The sequence below is a fragment of the Psammomys obesus genome, unplaced genomic scaffold, assembly GCF_907164565.1.
Source record: "Psammomys obesus unplaced genomic scaffold, mPsaObe1.curated_primary_1811, whole genome shotgun sequence".
Taxonomy (NCBI): Eukaryota; Metazoa; Chordata; class Mammalia; order Rodentia; family Muridae; genus Psammomys; species Psammomys obesus.
The window spans coordinates 13,144,226-13,166,297 of NW_026592510.1; the positions used below are offsets into that span (position 1 = coordinate 13,144,226).

General features: G+C 45.5%; 1 protein-coding gene across 1 annotated transcript in view; it reads left to right on the forward strand.

The window, feature by feature from the left end:
- The window catches only part of Entrep1 (endosomal transmembrane epsin interactor 1), a 59,858-nt gene extending 38,597 nt beyond the window's left edge, over positions 1 to 21,261 (forward strand). The window contains exons 4-12 of the mRNA XM_055614176.1: positions 3,400 to 3,510; positions 9,316 to 9,444; positions 11,324 to 11,431; positions 11,577 to 11,710; positions 13,750 to 13,879; positions 14,028 to 14,109; positions 15,484 to 15,636; positions 17,997 to 18,289; positions 20,402 to 21,261. Coding sequence (XP_055470151.1) covers positions 3,400 to 3,510; positions 9,316 to 9,444; positions 11,324 to 11,431; positions 11,577 to 11,710; positions 13,750 to 13,879; positions 14,028 to 14,109; positions 15,484 to 15,636; positions 17,997 to 18,289; positions 20,402 to 20,620 — 1,359 coding nt within the window. The 3' untranslated portion in view covers positions 20,621 to 21,261. The remainder of the gene's footprint in view (positions 1 to 3,399; positions 3,511 to 9,315; positions 9,445 to 11,323; positions 11,432 to 11,576; positions 11,711 to 13,749; positions 13,880 to 14,027; positions 14,110 to 15,483; positions 15,637 to 17,996; positions 18,290 to 20,401) is intronic.
- The last annotated feature ends 811 nt before the right edge of the window (positions 21,262 to 22,072 follow it).

Consider the following 22,072-nt stretch of genomic DNA (forward strand, 5'->3'; position numbering starts at 1 on the left):
TCCTCATAAGCAAACAAAATCACAACATCTGTTTTACTGGGCATCTTGGCTTTGACATTCATTCTGTCGTTATTTTTGCCTCTGTAGCTCATTCTTTCCTATTGCTCAAGTAATTCATCATTTAAACAGACTTCTACATATTCAGTTTGTTGCCTTTTTTTTAAAAAAAAAAAAAACAAAAACTAAAAATCTTAGATCTTACAATGCTTGAGAAGCTCAGCTTCGATTTGGGTTTGTTTGGTTGGTTTTTGTTTGAGACAGGGTCTCACTATGTAGCTCTGGCTCTCCTGAGACCAGTAGACCAGGCTGTCCTGCTCTACTGTGTAGACCAGGCTGGCCTCAAACTCACAGTGATCCACCTATCTCAGCCTTCCAAGGGCTGGGATTAAAGCCATGTGCCACTATGTCTGGCTGCAGTTTAGATTTTCAAAACATGCACAGAGGACCATAAACTGACTTGCCTGTTATTAGCATCTATCTATAGGAAGACAGATTTGTCACAAGCTAGAATCAGCAGTAACACCACACTATCCGTGAAAGGCCCCACTCTCCAGATTCCCCCAGTTCCCTGGGGTCCCATTCAGAGCACCACACCTCATAGCTGCCAGGTCTGCCCGGGTATCCTCTTGGCTGAGGTGGCTTCTCAGGGTTCCTTCTTTTCCTTGGATGACTCAGAGAGACTTGAGGGATGCTTAGTATATATTTTGCAAGACTGAGGTAGTCTGACCTGGTGCTCAGGACAAGATGGAGGCTAGTATGGGTTTGGAGCAGGAGGTGGAAGAGAAGGAGGAGGAAGAGGAGGGAGGTCACAGTTGTAAAGTACTATTTCCGGTCTGCCTTATTGAGGTTCCGTGGTGTTGACACGATGTCACCTGGTAGGTGCGGTGTGGTTGATTTCTCAGATGGGAAGTTACTTGCCTCCCTCTTGGATGCTATGTTTTTGGAAGGAAGTTGCCCTGTGCATTCACAGTTATGGAGTAGAGACGGGAGGGTGAAGTTTCTTCATGACTTGTTTGGGACACTTCTACATACAAAGCTTATATTTAGTTTTTAAGAAGCTGATGGCACTGTTTTTTTTTTCTAAACTGATGGTACTATTTTCTATTCACATAACAATCTCTAACTGCTCCTCACCCTCAGCAATAGTTAGCAATTGTTGGCTTTGAAAATTTAACCATTTAAGATGGTATGGAGTATTGTCTCATTGTGGTTTAACTTCTATTCAAGATACCTAATAATGTTGAACACCTTTTCATGTGATTCTTGGCCATTCTGCATTCTTATGGTTCTCTCTCTCTCTCTCTCTCTCTCTCTCTCGTGTGTGTGTGTGTGTGTGTGTGTGTGTGTATGTAATGTTTGACTAGGTCTTTCGTCTACATTCTTTAGTTAGGTTGTCTTTTCACTACTGAGTTAAGTAGTTTCTATGATCTATCATGAAAATACTATGGGGCTGGACAGATAGTGCAACTGGTAAAGGGCTCACATTGCAAGCATTAGACTTGAGTTCAAGCCCCTGTGCCCACGTATAAAAAAGAGAAAAAGAAAGAAAGGAAAAAAAAAGAAAGAAACAAACAAACGAAGAAAGAAAGAAAAACACTAGATGTGGTGTTGTACTGTAATTCCAGCTATGAGGAGGCAGAGACAAGCCATCTTTGGGGCTTACGGGCCAGTCAAAGAGACCGTCTCAAAAAGCAGGATGGATGGTGCCTGAAGACGGACAACAGAGGTCTTTGGCCGCCACGTGCATATGTATGTGGGTGCAAATACACATCTGCATATACGTGCAAACGTATAGAAAGGAATGGATATGTAAAATATTTTATGTGAATGAAAGTATTTTCTCCTAGTCTATGGTATGCCTGTTGATTTTACTAATTGCATCTTTTGATGAGCCTAAATTAGGATTCTACTGAAGAGTTTTGGGGTCCAGTGTTGGAGTGATGGGTCTTCATGCATTTTCTATGTGATGGTGTTAGTTTTTCGTTGTAAAGATTAGTAATTGTGCTGGTGGAGATACGGGCAATAGCCACATTTTTTTCCCCCTCATGCTATCTTATCATAAAAGAAAATTTTCAGAGCCAAACTTAGGTCTTTTCTGAAGTTACAGTGCTTGCATAGCTCAAGACTGAAGTGCCTGAAGACTGCAGGCACACTACAGCCCTTCAAAGAGCAACTAGCAGTGTGGAGAAAGCCGTGTGGGAAGATTGCATTACACCCTCGGACTGTTTCACATCCTTCTTTCCCCCACAAGCATTGGCATGGATGACACAGTGCAAAGGGCACTTGCTGTGTGCCGCTCACGTCAGCGGGGGTGCCAGCCTGTGACAGTCACCACAGCAGCTGGTGCAGGATGTTCCAAATATGGGACATCAGCATGTGTGCAAAGGAACAGTGAAAGGAAGGAAGCCACGTCCTACTGCCAACAAGAAGGGGACACACACAGTCACACAGACACACACATCCTCCCCCAGGGAAAGTGGCATCTTGTGGCATTAACTGTTGACTCACAGAATGGGTCTGGGGAAATCTTGTTGCCTTGACTTGAAATAAGAACAGTAGCTAAGGACAGTATTTTTGGTGTATTGAACTTTGTGTGTAAACTCATTTGCCAGCCAGCTCTGGCATTATCAGCTGTCTAAATTAATGACAGGTTTAAATACTGATATTTACTGGCTGATGTTTGATGTTTGCTTTTGTTTTTGACAAAGTCTTTGTCCAGATTATTTTTGTAGTAATCAGCTCTCAAGTTGAAAGTCGTGTTTAATCTCTAACTGGTACTGAGCAAATACTGACTCCGCTCATGTTGCTTCTCTTCGGTCAGTCCTCAACTATTTGAAGTGATACCGTTTTTAACTTTGGAAAAAAAAGTTTATGGGAGATTATTGAACATTCTTTAGAACCTAAACTGTTTTGTACTGAAGCAAGAGCTTCGCTCTTGCTTTAATTTGTACACTGTTATTTCTGGTGTTGATGACTCAGCTCTTTATGGTCTAGTTAGGCCCCTGGGCTCTACATCTGCCTGTCTACAGTTACTGATTTGGCAAAGCTCAGGCAAAGTCCGAATGACCCAAGGAGGAAATAGCTGGAGCCTCGTGTAAGATACAGATAAAGGATCAAAAAGGAGGAAACTATTTTCAGAGATGAAGAAAATAGGGATGGGAAGACTTGAGAGTTTACAACACTTAGAAATAGGAGAAAAAAAAGTCTAAAAAAAAAAAAACAACTCACAATCGCTTTGTTTCCTAAAGTTTTGACTTTTTATGTTTGACTTTTCCCTTGAAGTTTCCTCCTGAAAGATAATGGCCGGCTTGAATGTATGTATTTAGTATGTATCTGCACGCAGTTATCTGCATGTTTTAGCCCTGCTCCTTTCTAAGCATCCATTCTCTCTCGTTGCAGGTAAATCTTTTCGTGCTGCTCTCTGTGGTTTGCATCCTCTTAAATCTTGCAGGATTCATCCTGGGCTGTCAAGGAGCCCAGTTTGTGTCCAGCGTGCCTAGATGTGATCTGGTAAGCTCCCCGCAGCGCTACTGTACCTGGGGCAGAGCCTTGCTGCTGTGCCATTATACAAACTATCTCCATGTTGAAAAAAAAAGTGGGCAAAGTAAGCGAAGAGAAGCTTGCTGCTAAGTACCTTCCTCAGTTGTCCATCACTTGGCTGGAGTAGCAAGTGGCCAGTGCCAACCCAGCACCAGGGCAGTGTGATGCAGGCTCTAGATAGGGGATGGATGGATCAGGTCTCTACAATGGATGGACAGGCCTACCTGCATCTGAAGGGCAAAGATGGGCATTACCAGAATCCAGGTCAGAGATCCTTTATCTGAAAGCTTGAGAGGCCAGGTGTGTGTCAGCATTTGGAGATTTTCTGATTTTGGAAGAGAAACGTGATGCGTAGACCATCTATTAGGTAGCATGCTGGTGGTGTCTGGGACAGACGGCTGCAACCAAGAGCTTTCTGGATCTCACCTCGTGGATAAGAGGCTGTGTGTGACTTTACAGAATTTCTGATCTCAAAAAGGTTTTATAGAGCAGGCATGGTGGTGCACGCCTTAATCCTAGCACTCAGGAGGCAGAGGCAGGTAGATCCCTGGGTGTTCAAGGCCAGCCTGGTCTACCTAGTGAGTTCCAGGAGAGCCAAGGCTATGTAGAGAGACCTAGTTTCAAACAAACAACAACCCAACCTTGTAAATTGTGGTGAATTGCTCACAAAACAATTCATGTTGGCCATTTTCTATGTGCACATCATTCAGCAGTGTCACCCAGATCCACACTGCTGTGAAGACAGTCCCCAGAGCGCTTCATGGCTCTCTGCCACCCTCTCCCCAGGTCCCGTCACTCCGCTGTCTGTTTTATCAGCTTAGGTACTCTAGAGAGAAATTCACATAAATAGCATCACACAGGTTTGCCTTTCTGTGGGTCCCTGAGGTGTAGCCATGGTAGAGTCTGTGTCAGAATTCTCTTCCTTTTAAAGGCTGACTAATACTCCATTGCCAGCACACGTGATGCACTTTGCCCACTCATCTGTGGATGGATCCTTGGATTGTTGCCACCGTTTGTCTATTGTGTATAAAGCTGCTGTGACCCGGAGTGTATAAATGTGTCTCCCAAGCCCTGCTGTCAGGTTTTTGTTTTGTTTTTTGTTTTCTGTATGTTACTCTAAAGTGGAATGTCTGGGTATCTAAACCTTAAAAAAGAAAGAAAACGGACTTTTAGTAATAAATGTCTCACTTAGCTCAAAGCAACAGGCATAGACTCTTACCTGATTATGGTAAACCTTACTTATTTGGAATTTTGTCCCACTGCAGTCTACTCTATAGAAATTAAGAGGGCATGAGCCAAGAAGGCTGACTTATTACTAGTAAAACTGTGGTCAAGCAAGGCCTTGCAGTGAAATCCTTAACTTTCCCAATCAGGAAAGTTCCCCAGGAACCCACCTGGGGAACCTGTTGTTGTTTCTCACATTCTTCACAAATCTTAAAACAAGCATTAATGCTTTTTGTTCAAGTGACAGTGACGATCAATAGCTGGCCAGTTGATACGATGTGAATGTCTTCAGGTGAAGCAGAAAGCACATGCTTAAGAGAGGCACAGCAGTGGCTGGCCTGGAAAGGAAGCTGATACATAGGCCCTTCAGGTATAAGGTCTATTGGTATGAAAGGGTCTTGTATTTGTTAGAGTTTCTATTGCTATGGTAAAACACCGTGACCAAGGCAACTTATAAAAGAAAATTTGAGTTTAACTACATTTATGGTTTCAGAGCGCTAGAGTCCATGATAGTAGAGCAAAAACATAGTGTTAGGAACAGCCAAGAGCTCACATCTTGATCCACAAGTAGACACACACACACATACACACACACACACACAGAGAGAGAGAGAGAGAGAGAGAGAGAGACAGAGAGAGACAGAAACAGAGAAAGAGACAGACAGAGAGACAGAGACAGACCAACTGGGAATGCTGTGGGCTTTTGAAGTCTCAAAACCTGCCCCCAGTGACATGCCTCCTTCAACTAAGTCACACCTCTTAATCCTTCCAAACAATTCTACCAACTAGGGACCAGGTATTCAAAGGTGTGCTTTGGGACCCACTCTCATCCATCATCTCAAGGCCACCATGGGCCAGAAGGTTGGAGGGAGAACATTAGGCAGAAGGTTACACAATACATTTGAGAAGGAATGATGCTGAGGGCCTGAAAAGGACTTGAAACTTCCTTTTAAAGGGAGTAGCCTTCAGAACACTTGCATCATGAAAGTTTCCCTTAGATGTCTCCAGCCCAATCTCCACATGAAAATATGGGAAAAAAAGGTAACTTTATGTTATGACCGTTTAGGGGGTGGCAGAAAATTTTACATCACATGGTTTAGTTAACAGTGTGCATGGCAAGGAGCATGGAGACGCTGGGTGGCATAAATTGAGAGCTGTCAAGTCGTGTCACAGACTGTTTCTTAACAAGGCCCTGAAGAGTCGGGCTGTCTGATATGGCCTAAAGGTACAGGCCGGTGTTCTAACAGACAGAACTTACTTTCCTTTCTCTTGGGTAAATATTGCACAAGTAATTGCTAGATTATGTGGTAAAGACATTCAACTTTACAAGAAGCTACTAAATAGTTCTCCTTTATAGTTGGTCAAAATGAGTATGTTCAATTATTGATTGATTGATTGAGTGATTGAGACAGAGTCTCACTGTATAGAACTGGCTGGCCTGGGACTCACGGAGAATCTGCCTGCTGGCTGCTGGGATTAAAGGCATGTGACGCCCATTTTGGAATGGATAGTGTAATTGAAGAGCTTCAATTCATGTTTCCAGCAGTGACTCCCATCTCTACCAGCAGAAGTTGTTTCTATTTTGAGGGACTAAAGTCAGAGCTTATAGTCGTAGTAATTGGGGATGGAGAGGTGGCTCAGTGGCTTAGATCATTTGCTGCTCTGGTTGGAGATCTGAGTTCTGTCCTCATAACCATCTGTGACCCCAGCCATAGGGGATCTGATGCTTTTTTCTGGCCTCTGTGGGCACCCATACATGTATATGTACACACACACACACACACACACACACACACACACACACAGTCATTGTAATTTAATTTGTAGTTCCCTAATTGCTAAATATGGCTTCAGCATACTTTTTCAAAGGTCTCTGGAACATCCTAATGTGCAGCTAAGGCTGAGAACCACATAACAAGGAAGAGCCAGGATCTGATAGTGTCAGGTAGTGACTTGGAGGTTGAAGGGTGGAAGTTTAGCACTTGAAATTGGGGGACGTTTAAAGGCATTTCTGAGATGACTTCAAGCAATCAAAGAGCAATAAGAACAAGTCTTTAGACATCCTGGGCAGAGGTAGGGTTAAGAACGAAGGTGTAGGTGTTCAGTTGGCAAGGATAGCGGAGGAATGGGACCATAAAACGCACTGTTGCTTACTAGGGCTTCGGGACTTCCTTGCGGCAAGTACGAATAATACTTACCCTTCATGACCATGCAATGATTAAAATTTCAAGCAGTCCTGTTTAAAGGGATTAGCTTGCACTCCTCTGGACAGTCTTGCCATCTATCTGGGCTCACTCTAAAGATTGCAGACAGCAGAAGTTCCTGTGTTCTTGGCCATCTAGTGGAATATTGCAGCCTTGCTGCACAGCCCCGTCTCCAGGCCTCATCCTCCTTCACAAAACACCATTCAGCAAGAATGGGCTGGTGAGGAAGGGATCCCTTGTAAGGTGACACCTAGCACTACCAGAGGGAACTATGAAATATGGGCTCTTGGGTAAGCTCTGGAGGCTTGCACCAAGGATCAGAAATAGAAACCATCCTGAGTCATGTGGAAATTAGTTTGGTTCCCACGAGGAGGAAGCAGAATGGAAGTTGGTTGTCATCTGCAGAAGGTTGACTTACACTGTTGACTTGAACTGTTCAGCAGGAAGCTCAAGGGAAGGAGGCCTTCCAAGCCATGTTCTGCTGAATTCAACTTAATGTGTGGGAGCCCACTGACCATGGGAGGAGAGGGGCAAAGAGAGGCCAGGGATTCAAGAGGTGGAAGAGTATGTGGAGCCTGGCTAAACACTGTGAGACAGTTGTGGGAAACTTCCAATACAAACAGCCCTGTGACTGTGTGTGTGTGTGTGTGTGTGTGTGTGGTCTTAGGTCTAGGGATGTTTCAGATATTAGGGTGTCAACAGGCAAAACATGAAAGCACCGAGTATGGTAATGAACTGGTAGAGATGATCATGGAAACTAGGAGGGTAGCTCCAATTGGTAGTCTTTGTATCAGAGATGGAATTTATATAAAAACTAGGAGCAAAAGGAGAGCATGATGGTTGTCCCTGGGAAGGAAGTGGGGAGAGGTGATGGAGAAGAGCCATGAAGGGATTTTCTCTGATATGAGGTATCAGCTGGCATTGAGAAGGACTTGGGTTATACAATACATTGCCGAAAAATCCTCAAATTATATACTTATTCTTTGTATGCTTGAGATTATTATATACATGCAAAATTTACCTCAAAATAGAAAATAAACTACAATAGTGGATCCCCATGTTTTGTAATGTAATGGTGGGAAAATATTTTTCCTTAACTTTCCTACTTAACTTTATTAGGAAGAACCAAATTTTTCCTTCATTTTCACAAAACCATGAAACTCAGTACCGCAACTAGACACTAAGAACATTCATTCAATTAAAAAAAAAAATACCTCCCCCAAATTTAAAACAGTATGAAAGTGTTGCAGCTTGAAGTTGCAGCTTCAAGTTTTCCACCTTGAAAAGTTTGCAGCTAGTGAACTGAGAGACGCCTAATTAACAATTAGTGACCTTCACTGTTAGGAAAACAGGAAGCAAAGCTAACTGCAGAACAAGTCAGAAAGATTGCCTCTGCCCTCCGGTTTTGGGCAAGTGTTACATATTTTCTTAGCTTGCCTTAAGAAAAACTCGGAAAAGTGGCTAAAAGTTGGCACAGCATCTCATTAAATCTACAGAAGGTTATTCATCAATTATCACTTCAATAAAAATCTATGCCTGCATTATGAGCACTGGGAGGCCTTTCTACAATGGCCCAGGGCTACTGTTCACAGAATTCACCCTGTGTTTCTTACCCTTGAGGTAGACTGTGCTTCTCTTGCCTTCTTGGAATCAAAGTTAATCATGAGATTCACTTTGGCCACATAGTTATGAGCTAAAGGGATGGGCATCATTGTTACCGCTAATTAGAAAAATTATAGGATAGTTACTGGGTTTGAATTTCAGATTTTTTTTTTTTTTTGTTACTGTCACCAAGCCTCATGTGATGGATGAGACATTCTATTTTAGAGAATTGTCTGTTTGAGTTCACATATGCGTCGGGTGTCCCTCTGTCTCTCAGATATGTCAACCATGCCATAGCACCAAGATGGTGGCTCTTTCACATCTCTTAAGTCCCCAAAGAAATATGAGAAGCAGAGCCCCATGTTGGCCTGCAGTGGCCTTGGAGCATGGATACGAAATGACCTTTGGGGCTGGAGAGATGGCCCGGCAGTTGAGAGCATGTCCTCCTCTTTCAGAAAACCTGAGTTCATTTCCTCATACTCACACTGGGTGGCTTAAAACTTTCTGTAACTTCTGCTCCAAGGGATCCAGTGCTCCCTCGCCAACCCCTTTTGGCATTTTCGGGCATTGCTCTCTCTCTCACACACACATGCACAAACTGAAAAACAAAATACATCTTGCTGATATCAACGTTGTCTGACATGGAGCCAGACATATCACATTCTGTGTGATGCACGCTGTGTGTCGGAGCAAGACTGCTTTTCCCCCTAAATAATAAAATCATTGTTCTGCATCTTTCCTTAAGGTGGACTTAGGTGAAGGCAAGATCTGCTTCTGTTGTGAAGAATTTCAACCAGCCAAATGCACAGACAAGGAAAATGCCTTGAAACTCTTTCCGGTTCAGCCTTGTAGCGCTGTTCACCTTCTGCTTAAGGTATGATGGTGAGCTCACAGGCTCCCCCAAGAAATGCACCACAGGGACCCAAGAGGGCTGCTCCTTGAGGCATTCCCATTCCGTGACTGCCTTCAAATGCTCAAGAGGCTAAAAGCAAGTCTGAGCTAATAACCCATAGTCAGAATGGAGTATAGAGAAGGCCGTAGATTGCATCTTAAATTATGTGCAGAGAGATTTCATTCTTTTAAGAATTATAAACTGGTAAATATTTGGAAAGGAGTCTAACTAGACATATATGTATATATTTATACACATATCTGAGGTGTAGCTTTCAGAAAACCTTTGGTTGCATACATACTTGGCATTGTTGTTCATTTGTAGGTGAGCTTTGTGAGCTTGTCGAATGCTGCCATTCTATGACACATAGACTAACATCAGTGGTGCACGCCTGTATCCCAGCACTCAGGGAGGCAGTGGCAGGCAGATGTCTGTGAGTTCAAGGCCAACCTGTTCTACGAAGCGAATCCAGGACAGCCAAGGCTTGCACAGAGAAACTCTTTGTATAAACAAACAAAACAAAACAAAACGACAACAACAACAATAAAAGATCAGCCAGAAAGTACAGGAGCCACTGGAGTTCTTTGTATCTTGTTTAATAGGCAACAGTTATAATAGGTAAGAGAAATTTAGGAAAATACATCAAGGGTTCAGGTCAAAGAGAAATGCAAAATCAGCCTTTATGATGGAGCCAGACAACTGTGGCCTGGCAGCAGCGGGAGGCAAAATCAATGACCCCTTAGTTGTTGGTTAGTCCGATACCCTCTGGCTTTCTCTAGCTCTTTGCTTTTCAGGGAGGAGGAGAACGTCAGAGAGAGAACCCTGCAGAGCTGCCAGCTCTGGGTAGTACAGACTTAAAAATGACCCCCTCGCTTTGGCTTCTGCATGTTTTGTAGTTGAGTCATCTGGAGCGTTCTAAGCCTGACTTAGCTTGGGGAAAGCCCCTGGAAGGAGCCAGGGCTGTAGCCATGGCAACTTTCAGTGTTGCCTTTGCTGCTATTTTGAGGAAAGAAGGCCTGTTTTCTCCCTGGCTGTCCCTGGCACCCGCCTTGTGATAGTTCTGGGGCATCACTGCCTGCTGCAGAGCAGCAGTCAGTCACACGTTAGGCAGATCTCATCCTGCTGGGGTGTCCTCTCCCTGGTGGACACCAGCTATGGAGGAGTCTCTCTGCTCTTCTGGAAGGAGCTTTGTAGATAGTGTTCAGATGCTTGTTAAAAACAAACAAACAAACAAACAAACAAACAAACAAACCCAAAATTCCCTCCCTGTCTCCGGGAAATTGGCTCTGGCACCCTCGAGGACAACGAACTCGGTCACACCCAAGACCCTTACGTAAAAGGGCATAGGTTTGCACATAACCAGCACACACACTTCTGCATGCTTGAGCCATTTTTAGATGCAGCAGCTGGTGCAATGTATTTTGCACATAGTCGTTACATCACTTAAGAAAAAAAGATGACCTGAAAAGGGTCTGTATATGTTCACCACACTCCATACTCCATTTTGTGTGTGTGTGTGTGTGTGTGTGTGTGTGTGTGTGTGTGTGAGTATTTTCCATTTTGGGTTGCTTGCATATGTGAAGATGAACACCATGGATATGGAGGTCTCACTACCCTGTGTATAAACACTCGGCCTTTTCAAGACAGGGAGCTTCCAGGGCAGGACTTTTGGGTCACTTATTTGTATGAATTAAGGTCTGGTCTAGAACTCAGATCTTCCTGCCTCATGCCTTCAGCACTTCCACTAGCCAGATGCTATATAACCCGCTGCCCTCATCCCCTTGGAAGCTTGCCAGTTTTGGCAACCTGTTCTTGGCACATTGTTACACTGCTCTCTGATCAGTGGTCTTGTTGTTTCCAGAAAGTCCTGTTTGCCCTGTGTGCCTTGAATGCCCTGACCACCACCGTGTGTCTGGTGGCTGCGGCCCTGCGCTACCTCCAGATCTTCGCCAGCAGAAGGCCATGTGTTGTAAGTGTGAGAGAACACGGCGCAGGGTTTTGACCTGGCAGTCTATCCGTACTGTGCGTCTAAGCACTGTGTGGGGCTTCCACCTTGCCTTTCACTCCTACTGTGCGATCCATCTTTTTTTTCTCTCTTCGTGCTGTTTAAGCAGGACGAATCCCAGATGTCTGCCGAAGAAGTGGAAGAGCATGGACGGATTCCAGATCCGGATGACTTTGTGCCGCCGGTGCCTCCCCCTTCCTACTTCGCCACGTTTTACTCCTGCACACCTCGGATGAACCGCAGGTATCCTTCCGCAGTCTGCTGGGGCCTCCGCGGTGCGCTCTTGTATTGAGACTGGCGTGGTCACCAGAGCACTCAGCCGGAGCAGCTACTTTTTTTTCCTCCAAAATCCAGACAGATTGTCCTGCCTGGTTAGCTCTCTTTCCCTGTCTTCTTGTTTCTCTCTGATAAACCAGATGTCTCCAAAGATAGGTCCAACCTTGACCTAGAGATAAACTTTTTCAATTTCAATTAGCTTCCTAGAGAAAACTGATACCCAGAGAGATAACAGCTGTAATTTGACTTGATTGAGAGTTTCTGTTGCCCTGGAAACTTGCCCAGTTAGGCGGGATCGATGTTTCATTATAAAACATCAATGGGTCCCAACAGTCATGAAATTCTTTGCAGTTACTAACAAAACAAAACACAACAAAAACAAAAACAAAAAAACCCCAACTAATTATTAATTGCATCTCCCTGATTTAGAAAAAACCAAACACAGTGCTTATTTTCCTTTTCGAATTCCAGCTCAAGTTTGGACTGTTTTCCTTAAATCTCAGAGATTATTATTTGCAAGATGAAATATGCATTTGCCTGGTTGTTAGTGATGCTTAGAATGGAACCCTTAAAGAATCATCTCATTTATTCATTCAGCAAACATTATCAATCTTCCACTGCTTGCTTGGTGCTGTGCTGGCTCATAGGAATTAAAAATGAGTTAAACCTTTTCCTCTGCTCTAAGCCAGGAGCTCAGTCTAGATCACTAATTGAGTATTAGGATCATAGTACTCAATGCCCAAAGGTCTCCCAAGCCCAGAATAACCAACGGGGTCACCCAGTCAGCTCTGGACTCCCCAGAGAAGTAACCTTATGCGTATTGTGCTGAATTGGAGGCATCCTACATTTGCATTGCTAAGTGTAGCAGACGGTACCGTCTTAGGAACCCCACCCGTCCACACTTAAAGAGCAGAAGTGTTGGAGCAAGAGAAGGGGGATGAAGAGCAGAGTGGAAATAGTTGAAGCCAGCGGGAATGGGTGCAGGAGGAAGAGGAGCTCCAAGAGAAATTAACTGTAACCAGGAAAACAGCAGCTGGTATCTCAGTGTCATTCACAAGGCAGAGTAACCCTGCCTCAGAGTAACTCAGCCTCCTTGTGGCTTGGTAACTGCGAAACGCTTTCAGGGTTTCCAGCTTTGTTGTTGGGAGGGAGATGTCCATATTTCAAATCAACGCAGATCCTTTTGTCAACTAAGCCGGGTTCGCTATGTCAGCTTCAGAGGAAAATAAAACACCGACCTTAACCCGCCTCTTTCACTGTCCTTCATACGACTGTTTTAAAATTTTATCCAGTCATCACACCTGGCACAGCACATCGTCAGCTGGCACGTGTGGAGGGGTTACCTGTGGGAATCACTCTGTGGTCCTTTCTGCTACCTCCTGTTTTGTCTTTAAGCCGTGGCACTGCTTGCCTCTTCTTTGACATTAATTCCTCCTTTTAAAGACTCTTTAAAAGAGGGTTAACTTTAAACAAAGAGCTAATTTAGAGAGTTACATGAGAGTGAATTTCTCTCATGAGTCAGACATTAAGGAAATCAAGTAAGACACTTTTCTGTCTACTGATATAGGACAGAACCAAGATTCTTCTTATCCTTAGCTGTTTTGTCTTGTTAACTCTCTGATTCAGTACTTAGTAGATTCACCACATTGTGTATCTACCACCTCTTATTTGTTCCAAAGAGTTATTCTGCCAAGTCCATAAACACATAAACAGTCACCTTCCAGTCCCCTCCCCTCAGAGCCTGACAGCCACCCATGCTTTCTTCCTTGATGGACTATTTTTTGTGTCTCCACTGGTGCACTTAAAAGGAAAAAAAAAAGGCATTACATTTTCTACAGTGTCATTTGTCTAGGGACAGCTTGGATGGTTGTCCCTCTTCTGGACTGAGCCACTGGGAGTGGTTCCTCCCCCGACCCAGCTTAGAGTCAAATGCGAAGATTCAGGGGCTGCTGCAACTGGAGGGCCAGTGTGCAGAGCACCTTCTGACCACCAGGTGCCTTTTCTAGGATGGTTGGTCCTGATGGCATCCCGCTGCCGCATATCTATGGAGCCCGAATCAAGGGTGTGGAAGTCTTCTGTCCTCTGGACCCCCCGCCTCCGTATGAAGCCGTAGTGAGCCAGATCGGCCAGGATCAGGTATGTCCAGAGGAAACGGGGCTCACCTCACAGAGAGTACGTCCTCATGGCATCTAAAGGAGTTTGCCGGGGCCCTCTGAGCAATGATTGAGCATCATAATCAAACAAACAAAACCTAATCCTCTTTCTCCCTTCCTTTGTGATGCAGGAGTCATCATTCCAAATGCCAGAAGGAGCAGAAGCTGCTGCGAGCCCACTGGAGCGGGTTTGCACACAAATATCGTCTCAAGGTAACACACTGCCCAGGCCACAGTTCAATAGATTAGAACGTGGCAGAAGAGGGAACTGACTAGTGTTCTTGGAGCGAGTGGCTCAGCCTACCTCCTCGTTGGGGCCAACATACTGTCAACATTTAGGGCTTAGGAGTGAGATCTAAAATGTGAACAGGAAAAAGAAAAAAAAAAAGTATACTGAAATAAAGAGATCTACTTAAAACCTTTTTCTGAATAATCAGACTATCCTCAGGAACTCATGGACTAGAGTGGAAGTTATTTTGTTGTTCCTGTGTTTCCAGATCTCCTTCTTTGTTCTGTGAAAACGAGTTGGGCTCCTTTGAAGAAACATGAGTTTCATGTGTTGCAGTATATATGCTCACTGTCATTTATAACCAAGGGTTTTAGTGCCTAGAGAATTAAGATTTTTTTTCAGTCCTGTGGCCAATGCTAGAGTCAATTTACATTTATCCTTGTAATTTAAGGACACCTTTGTCCCAGCTTTCTGTCTTTGGGGAGGTTTTAAATGGCCCAGAGAATTGTCCACTGGTACAAAATTGCAGATGGCAATAAATAATGGATTGACTTTCCACCATTTCAGGTGGAGGTAGCTTTTCAGCAGTACTATAACATTCTTCTAGTCACCTTACATTTGGGAGGGGGCAGACTGAGCCCCTGCCCCTGAGCTCCAACCCCCAGCTACCTTAAGAGGAGTTATAAAACAGCATTCTCTTACTTTAATACTTAAAAAAAAAAAAAAAAAAAAAACATCAACAAGGAATTTTCCCATCAGAAACTCAGCTTTCCAGTTGATGTAGTGACATTTCCTGAGCAGGGGTCATCCAATCCTCCCAGTGTGATTTGCTGATTCACTTCCCAGCCACTGGCTCCTTTGCTAGACAATCAAGAGTGTTCCAGCCTGGGCACACTCTGGGCCAGGCAGATGTGCATCTGCTAGCCTTAGATCTGCAGCCCGCAGGAGAGCCCTCTCACCCATGCAGGTGGCACCTCTCTGAGGAGCCGGATGCTGTGAAAACCTTTGGAGCTCCTGGGGGCTGCAGTAGGGTGCCCTAGTGAGAAAGAGTCTAAATACCACTAGGAAACAAACCAAACGGATGTTCTGGCAAGGCTTCTTAATTTTGTCTTTTGGGTTTATCGTCTTTTCTTGGTCGCTTGTTTTAAGTGTGGCAGGGTAGTTTGGAGACAGAGGCTTTGCCATGCTGCTGGGAATTGAAAACTGACTGGGCCAGCAGCCTAAGTAAATGTTGTTAATTCTAGGACTCTTGTCCTGTCAGGTTTGGGCCTGCAGGTGTTTCCTGACCAACATTTTGAAGGCTACAGCTGTTGAAATAATGTGTTTCTTTTATTTTCATTTTTATTATAAAAAATCAGGTGGGGTTCTTCCTAACGCAACCTGCGATGAAAACCCATCTGTATCAACTCCTGTTTCCACCCTGGTGCCACCTCTGAGAAGCCGGAGAGCTTTCCCACCCCTGCGGGCAAGATCAAAGAGCGACCCTGTGCTTCGCCATTCTGAGGAAAGAGGTGACGTCACTCCCCGGGGCTCTTGGTAGACCACTGTGCTTTTTTGACTGCTGCTAAGTATCGGTTAAGGTGCCAGGTACCAGCAGGTGGCTCTGGCCAGCTGAGGGTTCTGCAAGTTTAAGCAGTATCTTGAGGGAGGTTAAGAGGCCACGGAAACATAAGACATCCTATGTTCCCATTGGAAAAAATACATGTGGCATTTCTTTATAAATTACATTTATATAATTATATATATGTGTATATGTATATATACATATTTCTGTTATGGGGGAGGGTGGGTGTACTGTGGTACATATATGGAGGTTGGAGGACAGATTGTATGCGTCACTTCTCTGCCTGGGGACTCTATCCAGGTCATCACACTGGAGGCAAGTGCCTTTACTTGAGGAAGCAACTCACTGGCCCTGGCACTTTGAGGCCGGTAGAATTTGTTCCTGAAGTCACTGGCAGTAGCATTTGGTTGCCCATGATGCTGTGTTTGGAATGACTGTAAGATTATTATGTAAACTGTATCCTGATTTCCAGTTGCTGGCAGTCCTGTGAGAACCAGTCAAAGGCTGTATGCTTATTTCTTTGAGTAGTCGTAATTATTGAAATCTGACCGCATTTTAAAAACTTTGGATTGTTGTGAAACACGTTCACGTTACTTCATTTCCCTCCCTTGTTGTTTTGGGTTTTGCTTGAATACAGATGTTGAATAATTTTTAAAAAATTCAAAATAATCACATTGGGCCTTTTATAAAATATATGACTACCTGAAAATCTATAAACATCTCTCATCATAGAAGAGTCTATAAAAAAATAAAGGAGGCAGAGGAATAAAGTGAACAGCATTGTAATTCAATTAGCAGGGTCCTCTTTGGGGAAATTAGTCTAAGAGTTAAGCTCTGCTCTTCAGAAGCTCTGTGCAGAATAATTGGATGTCCTCTAACTTTGCTCTCTTGGGTCCTGTCTGGCCCTTGTGGTCTCTGTTCTGTCCCTCTGACAGCAAGTGTCATTTGTCACAGCTCTGGACTGACCATACAGAACCCACAGAGGACACATCTCTTGTCTCTGCAGCAGCTTCCAGGTGGGGAGGAAGTCCTGCCTCCTGAGACTAGCTGTGTGCCTCTGCAAACCAGTAGGCTTGGCAGCCTGGCCTGTAGTTCAAAGACCCACGTCCATTGTGGATCTCCTGTATGCTACCTGGCAAGCTGAGTCTCCAAGCTGGCCATGTGCCAGCTTCCAGGAGCACTTAGCCGTGTGCACAGCAGACGGAGACCTTCCTGGACCCCCTTTGCATTCTCCATCCCTGTGGAAGAAAGGACATTTACCTGTTGGCTTGTTTCACTGGGAAAGGAACCAAGTTGCCTTCAGTGAGCAAGTGTAAACTCCACTCTGTCCTCATACAGCTTTACCCCGAGTTTCTGGAAGACTCGTTGTCTATAATATCCACATGGCAAGCTTGGAAGGACAAGCTTCTAACCCCGGTTCAGAACTGTCTACCTTTCTCCAGAGGAAGAGGGAACCATTTCTTCTTCTGTCTGTCCCCCTCCCCCTACACCCCGTGCTTCCTGCTTCCATGAATATCTAAATCCTCACTCCTGAGGCCTTTACAGATTTAAGCTGACAGTTGTGTGCACTGCAGGCTGATGGTGGCTTATGGATACATGGAGATGAGACATGAGTATTAATTTCTCCACCCAGTTCATGGGGAAATAGCTTCCTGCCAATCTTTATACCTTTGTTGATGGAGGTGGCTGTGGAAATTAGAGCCTGCAGTGGATTTTTAGACTCTGTTGACTTCTTGAATGATGTGACTTTCTGTACCTAAGGCTTCTGTGATAGTCATGAGCACCCAGTAACCGGTCAGTGCAGTGCCCTTGAGGACATTTAGGATAAAGGTACTGTGACAGTAAACTGTGCTCATCCCACAAGTCTCTCATCCACCCCCTCCTCTCTTTGACTCTTCCGAACCTATCTGCCCCCAGCATTCTTTCCATTGGTCCACCATGTTTTTTTGTTTGTTTGTTTGTTTTTGTTTTTTTTTCTGCTTGGCCGTCCATTCCTATCTATTTGCTGTACCCCACGGAACACAGTCCTCTGTGGTTTGTGCTGTGGATTCTCTGCTGGATTATCCATCTTGGAGTCGGGGGACCGTTTATGTGCCATGGTTCAGTGTCTCAGGACCTAGCCTATGGGAAGTGCAGGTCACACAATAGGCTCGCGGTAGTTTCATTCCCCTCCATTTTGTCTTTTCTTCAAGATGGATGTACATGCATGGCCGCGGGCATCTGTCAGATGTTGTTCACACTGAGCTTTATGGCCAGTGTTTGGAGGGGCCTGTTCAATGGTGACGTTTTACTCACCTCTCCCCACAGCTACCCCAGTGCTCAGCTGCGAAGCCGCGACTCAGACAGAAAGGAGGCTAGACCTGGCCTCGGTGACCCTGAGGAGAGGTGCGAGACCGAGGGCGTCGAGATGCAGACCCCGCTCTTTGATAGATTACAGGTCTTACATAGACACGAAGCTGCTGGTGGCCAGGTTCCTGGAGCAGTCCTCCTGCAGCATGACTCCGGACATCCACGAACTCGTAGAGAACATAAAGTCGGTTCTGAAGTCCGACGAGGAACACATGGAGGAAGCCATCACGAGCGCCAGTTTCCTAGAGCAGGTGATGATCAATATCAGGCACGCATCCAATAGCCGGTGTCTACCATGGCAGAAGTGGTTTCTCTGATTTCCCATCTGAGGCAGAGTATCCCGGTCACAGTCTCCAGGGACCTGGGGGCTGGGGTTCTGTCATCAGAGAGGAAGCTGGAGAGCTTTCCCTCCTGGCTGTGTCACTTTCCCACAGCGCTCTTGGCCTAAGGGAAGAGAACCCCGTTTTCTGGAAGGTGGGACTCTGCCTGGTAAAGGATCCAGGCACTGTGGAGTTCGTCACGCTTCTGATTTCATGAACAGGAGGCTGCCCAGGATTCAGTGTTTTCTCAACCTTTAAAAAAATGATGCCAGAGTGAATCTCATGCTTGCCAAGGTTCTAGGAGCTGTTCCCATGCCCACGAATTGCTACGCCAGACAAAGTAGCTGATAGGACTTAGAGCAGTGGCTTTCAGCCTTCCTAATGCTGTGACCCTTGAAGACGGGTCCTCATGCTGGGGTGACCCGCAAGCATACAATTATTTTTGTTGCTACTTCATAACCATAGTTTTATTACTGTTATGGATCGTAATGTAAATATCTGTGTTTCCAACAGTCTTATGCGACCCCTGTGAAAAGGTCATTTCACCATCTCAAAGGGTTTTCAACCCGCAGGTTGAGAACCACTGATTTAGAGGCACAAATACTTATTTCCCCCCCTAGATTAAAAAGTAAAAGGGTGCCCTAAACTGAAGGTGCCCCAGAAAAAGACAAAACTGGACACACATGGAATCTGTTTGGGCCTCAGGTTTGTCATTCTTTAAAGGGAAGGGTTGGACGAGGTAGTCTCCAAGCCCTCTGTCTCCAGGTAAGTGGAATCTCGTCCTAGCAAGAGCCTCGCTTTGCTCCTTTAAGGGCTGTTGTGACCTTTCGGCTATTCCCTCATTCTCTTGGGTTAGTGGGGTTAGATGCTGTGGACTCAGTACACTGTGGGGCCTTTGTGTAACCTGCTCTGTGCCATTGTGCACAGCATCTCAGACTGAGAGAGTGGCTTTGGGACGATTTTTCTATGAAGTTCAGCGGCAGTGAAGCTCCCGCTTCTTTCCCAAGGCACGAAGGGCCTCACACACCGTAGCAGCATAACGTTCGGCTTTCTACAAGTCATCAGCAGCCCAGTTCCTCCCTCATCAGTTCTACTTGGATCAGAACCATTCTTCACTTTTGCATTTCTGAGAAGTGATGCTGTTACATGTTTAACGGTATATGACACATGAAAGATAGGCCTAGCAGTAGAGGCGTTCTCCAGCTTCCGCAGATAAAGCGTCCTGCATGCTGTTTATCCAAAGGTTATCAGATCCCCCTGATGCATCATTGATTTTAACTAGCACTTTATAATCGTATTACCCGATCCAGACCAGTGGTTCTGCGTTGGTATCACTGGCTTCTTGTTAAAACTCACAAGCTTGGAGCTGGGGAGATGGCTCAGTGGGTAAAATGTTTGCTGTGCGACCAAAGTTTGGATCCCTGGTGTACATGTGAAAACAAGGCTGGTCTGGCTGACCCTGGGGGCTTCCACCCTAACCCAAATGGCCATCATCAGGTACAGAGAGACTCACTCCAAAAAATTGAGGTGAAGAGTGATGGAGGGCGACATTGACTGTCACCTCTAGTCTACACATTCACACACAATCGCATGTACTGCACACATGCGTTTGTATACACACACACACACACACACACACACACACACAGAAACAAAAAAGCAAGCGTCCATGTAGACTGTTGCAGTAGCTGGCAGGTGGAAGGCCATGTTCCTAACGAGCTATTCTGCCGACGTTCCTCTCCACCCACTAGGAGTCACTGGCTTGGAACACAAAATATGAAGAGAACAACCTTAAAAATAAAACAGGAAAGTAGGCTTGCCTACTGCTGAAACAATAGAAAGTTAGAAGAATTTCTTCAAAACTCCATAAGAGAAGCAAAGTTCAAAACATCTTCGGAATTCTAAATTCTAAATTCTACTCTGGAAAACACCCCTTTCTGTTCTGAAGCAACTAAACATTAAAATCCACAGACGGATACAAGGGGGTGAGTCCAAGGCCAGTCCCGGTGAGCTAACATCCCCTCTCCTGCTCTTTTTCCGAAGATAATGGCCCCCTCACAGCCCAGCACGGCGCATGTGCTGAGCTCCACGCACGCGCTGACCTCCAGGAGACAGCCGGGCCTGCTCCATCTGCGCAGCTGTGGAGACCTGAGCACCTTTTCCCTGGCAGGAAGGCCGAGAGCTGAGAGGAGGCCCCAGCAGCGAGCCGAGGCTGACCGCCCACACAGCCTCATCGGTGTCGTTCGAGAGACTGTCCTGTGAACTGAGTGACCTGGAAGGCCAGTCCAGAAGAAGGGTGTCCCTCCTCAGTGCTGCGCACTGTCTGGGAATTGGGGGTACCTCCTCTGGGAACCCCTCACCAGCGGTCCTCGGGAGAACGCTTATTTCTGCTCGTTGGCTCCTTTTTCTTTTTTTGTGCCTGTGAGGGCACGCAGGTGAAATGGGTGAAGTGGGTTCTTCCCGGCCCTTCCAGTCTGCGGGTTCCCCATGGGAGGCAAAGGCAGGGAGTGCTCCCTGTGTGCTGCATCTCCAGGCATCCCCAAAGGGCAGGCCCTGGGTGAGCAGGAAACACGAAGACTCACCCCTTACGGCTCTTGTTGTTGCCAAGTTCATTCCCTGCTGTAAGGGGAGAGCTGCTGGGCTATTTATAGCCGCCCGCGGCCTCTGGCTGCTCAGTGAGGGGAACTGGCAGGAGACACCGCTATGATTAGCACCATGTGACTGCAGTCCTCCTTTAGGTCACCCTCAGTCCCATCCTCGTTAGGAAAAGCAGGAGAACTGCTAAATGATTTTTTTTTTTTAAATGAAGGACGTTAAGGGAGAGGACTATTCTTGATTCCATTTATTCATGCTTGCAAACTAGAACACCTAAGACAAAACAGAATAAAGTGTTGACCTTGGAACTCGGGGCTCCGTGTGTAGTTTTTTGTGTGCACTCAGATGACCAGGCTTTGACTCAGGGAGGGTTTGGAGCTTGGGGTTGTGGTGTTCAGAGCGCCCCTAGAGGCCACCAAACTGGTTTCATTTACACAGCACCTGAACTCCACAGACAATGAATGTATCAGGCAAGGCCCTGGCTGAATTTTACAATTGTTAGTTGGGCTAACCGGCATTGCAGAGCTGCATTCTAGTGAGGCCGTAAACAGAAAAATCAATAAAGCAGTTGCTGATGGGATTAGTGCTAAGAAGTGAGGGAGTGCTTAGGGAAGGCTTCTTTGGGGAAATGACATTTGAGCTGGGCCTTGACTTTGAAGTTCAGGGGAGACTGAGAGAGAGGCAGAGGCCAGGCATACTAGTGACCACAGACTTTTACTGAAGGGTGGACGGGGCCCTGGCAAGCTGTGGAAGTTTCTAACAAAAGAAAGATAAGCTTAGTCATATCTTTAAATTATCGTCATGCTTCTGGGAAAATAGTTAATTTAGATAGGAGAAGAAGCAAGGAGCTGGACTAAGGCTTCATGGGAGGAGAGCACTGGTTCTTACTGGGCCCCACCTCAGTTCTATGAGGGTGTTAAAGTCTCATTTGATGCTCTTTACAGCCTATTTGGTGAGAGCTATTATTTTCCCCCATTTTAAAAGATAGCGATGTTTTATGACTTGTCCAAGGTCACATAGAAGCTAAGGCGCAGAGCTGCCATTCACACCAAAGCGGTTGGACTAGAAGCCTCTCCATGTTGGTGGACTGCCCACGGTCTTGCCACTTCCCCGTGCAGT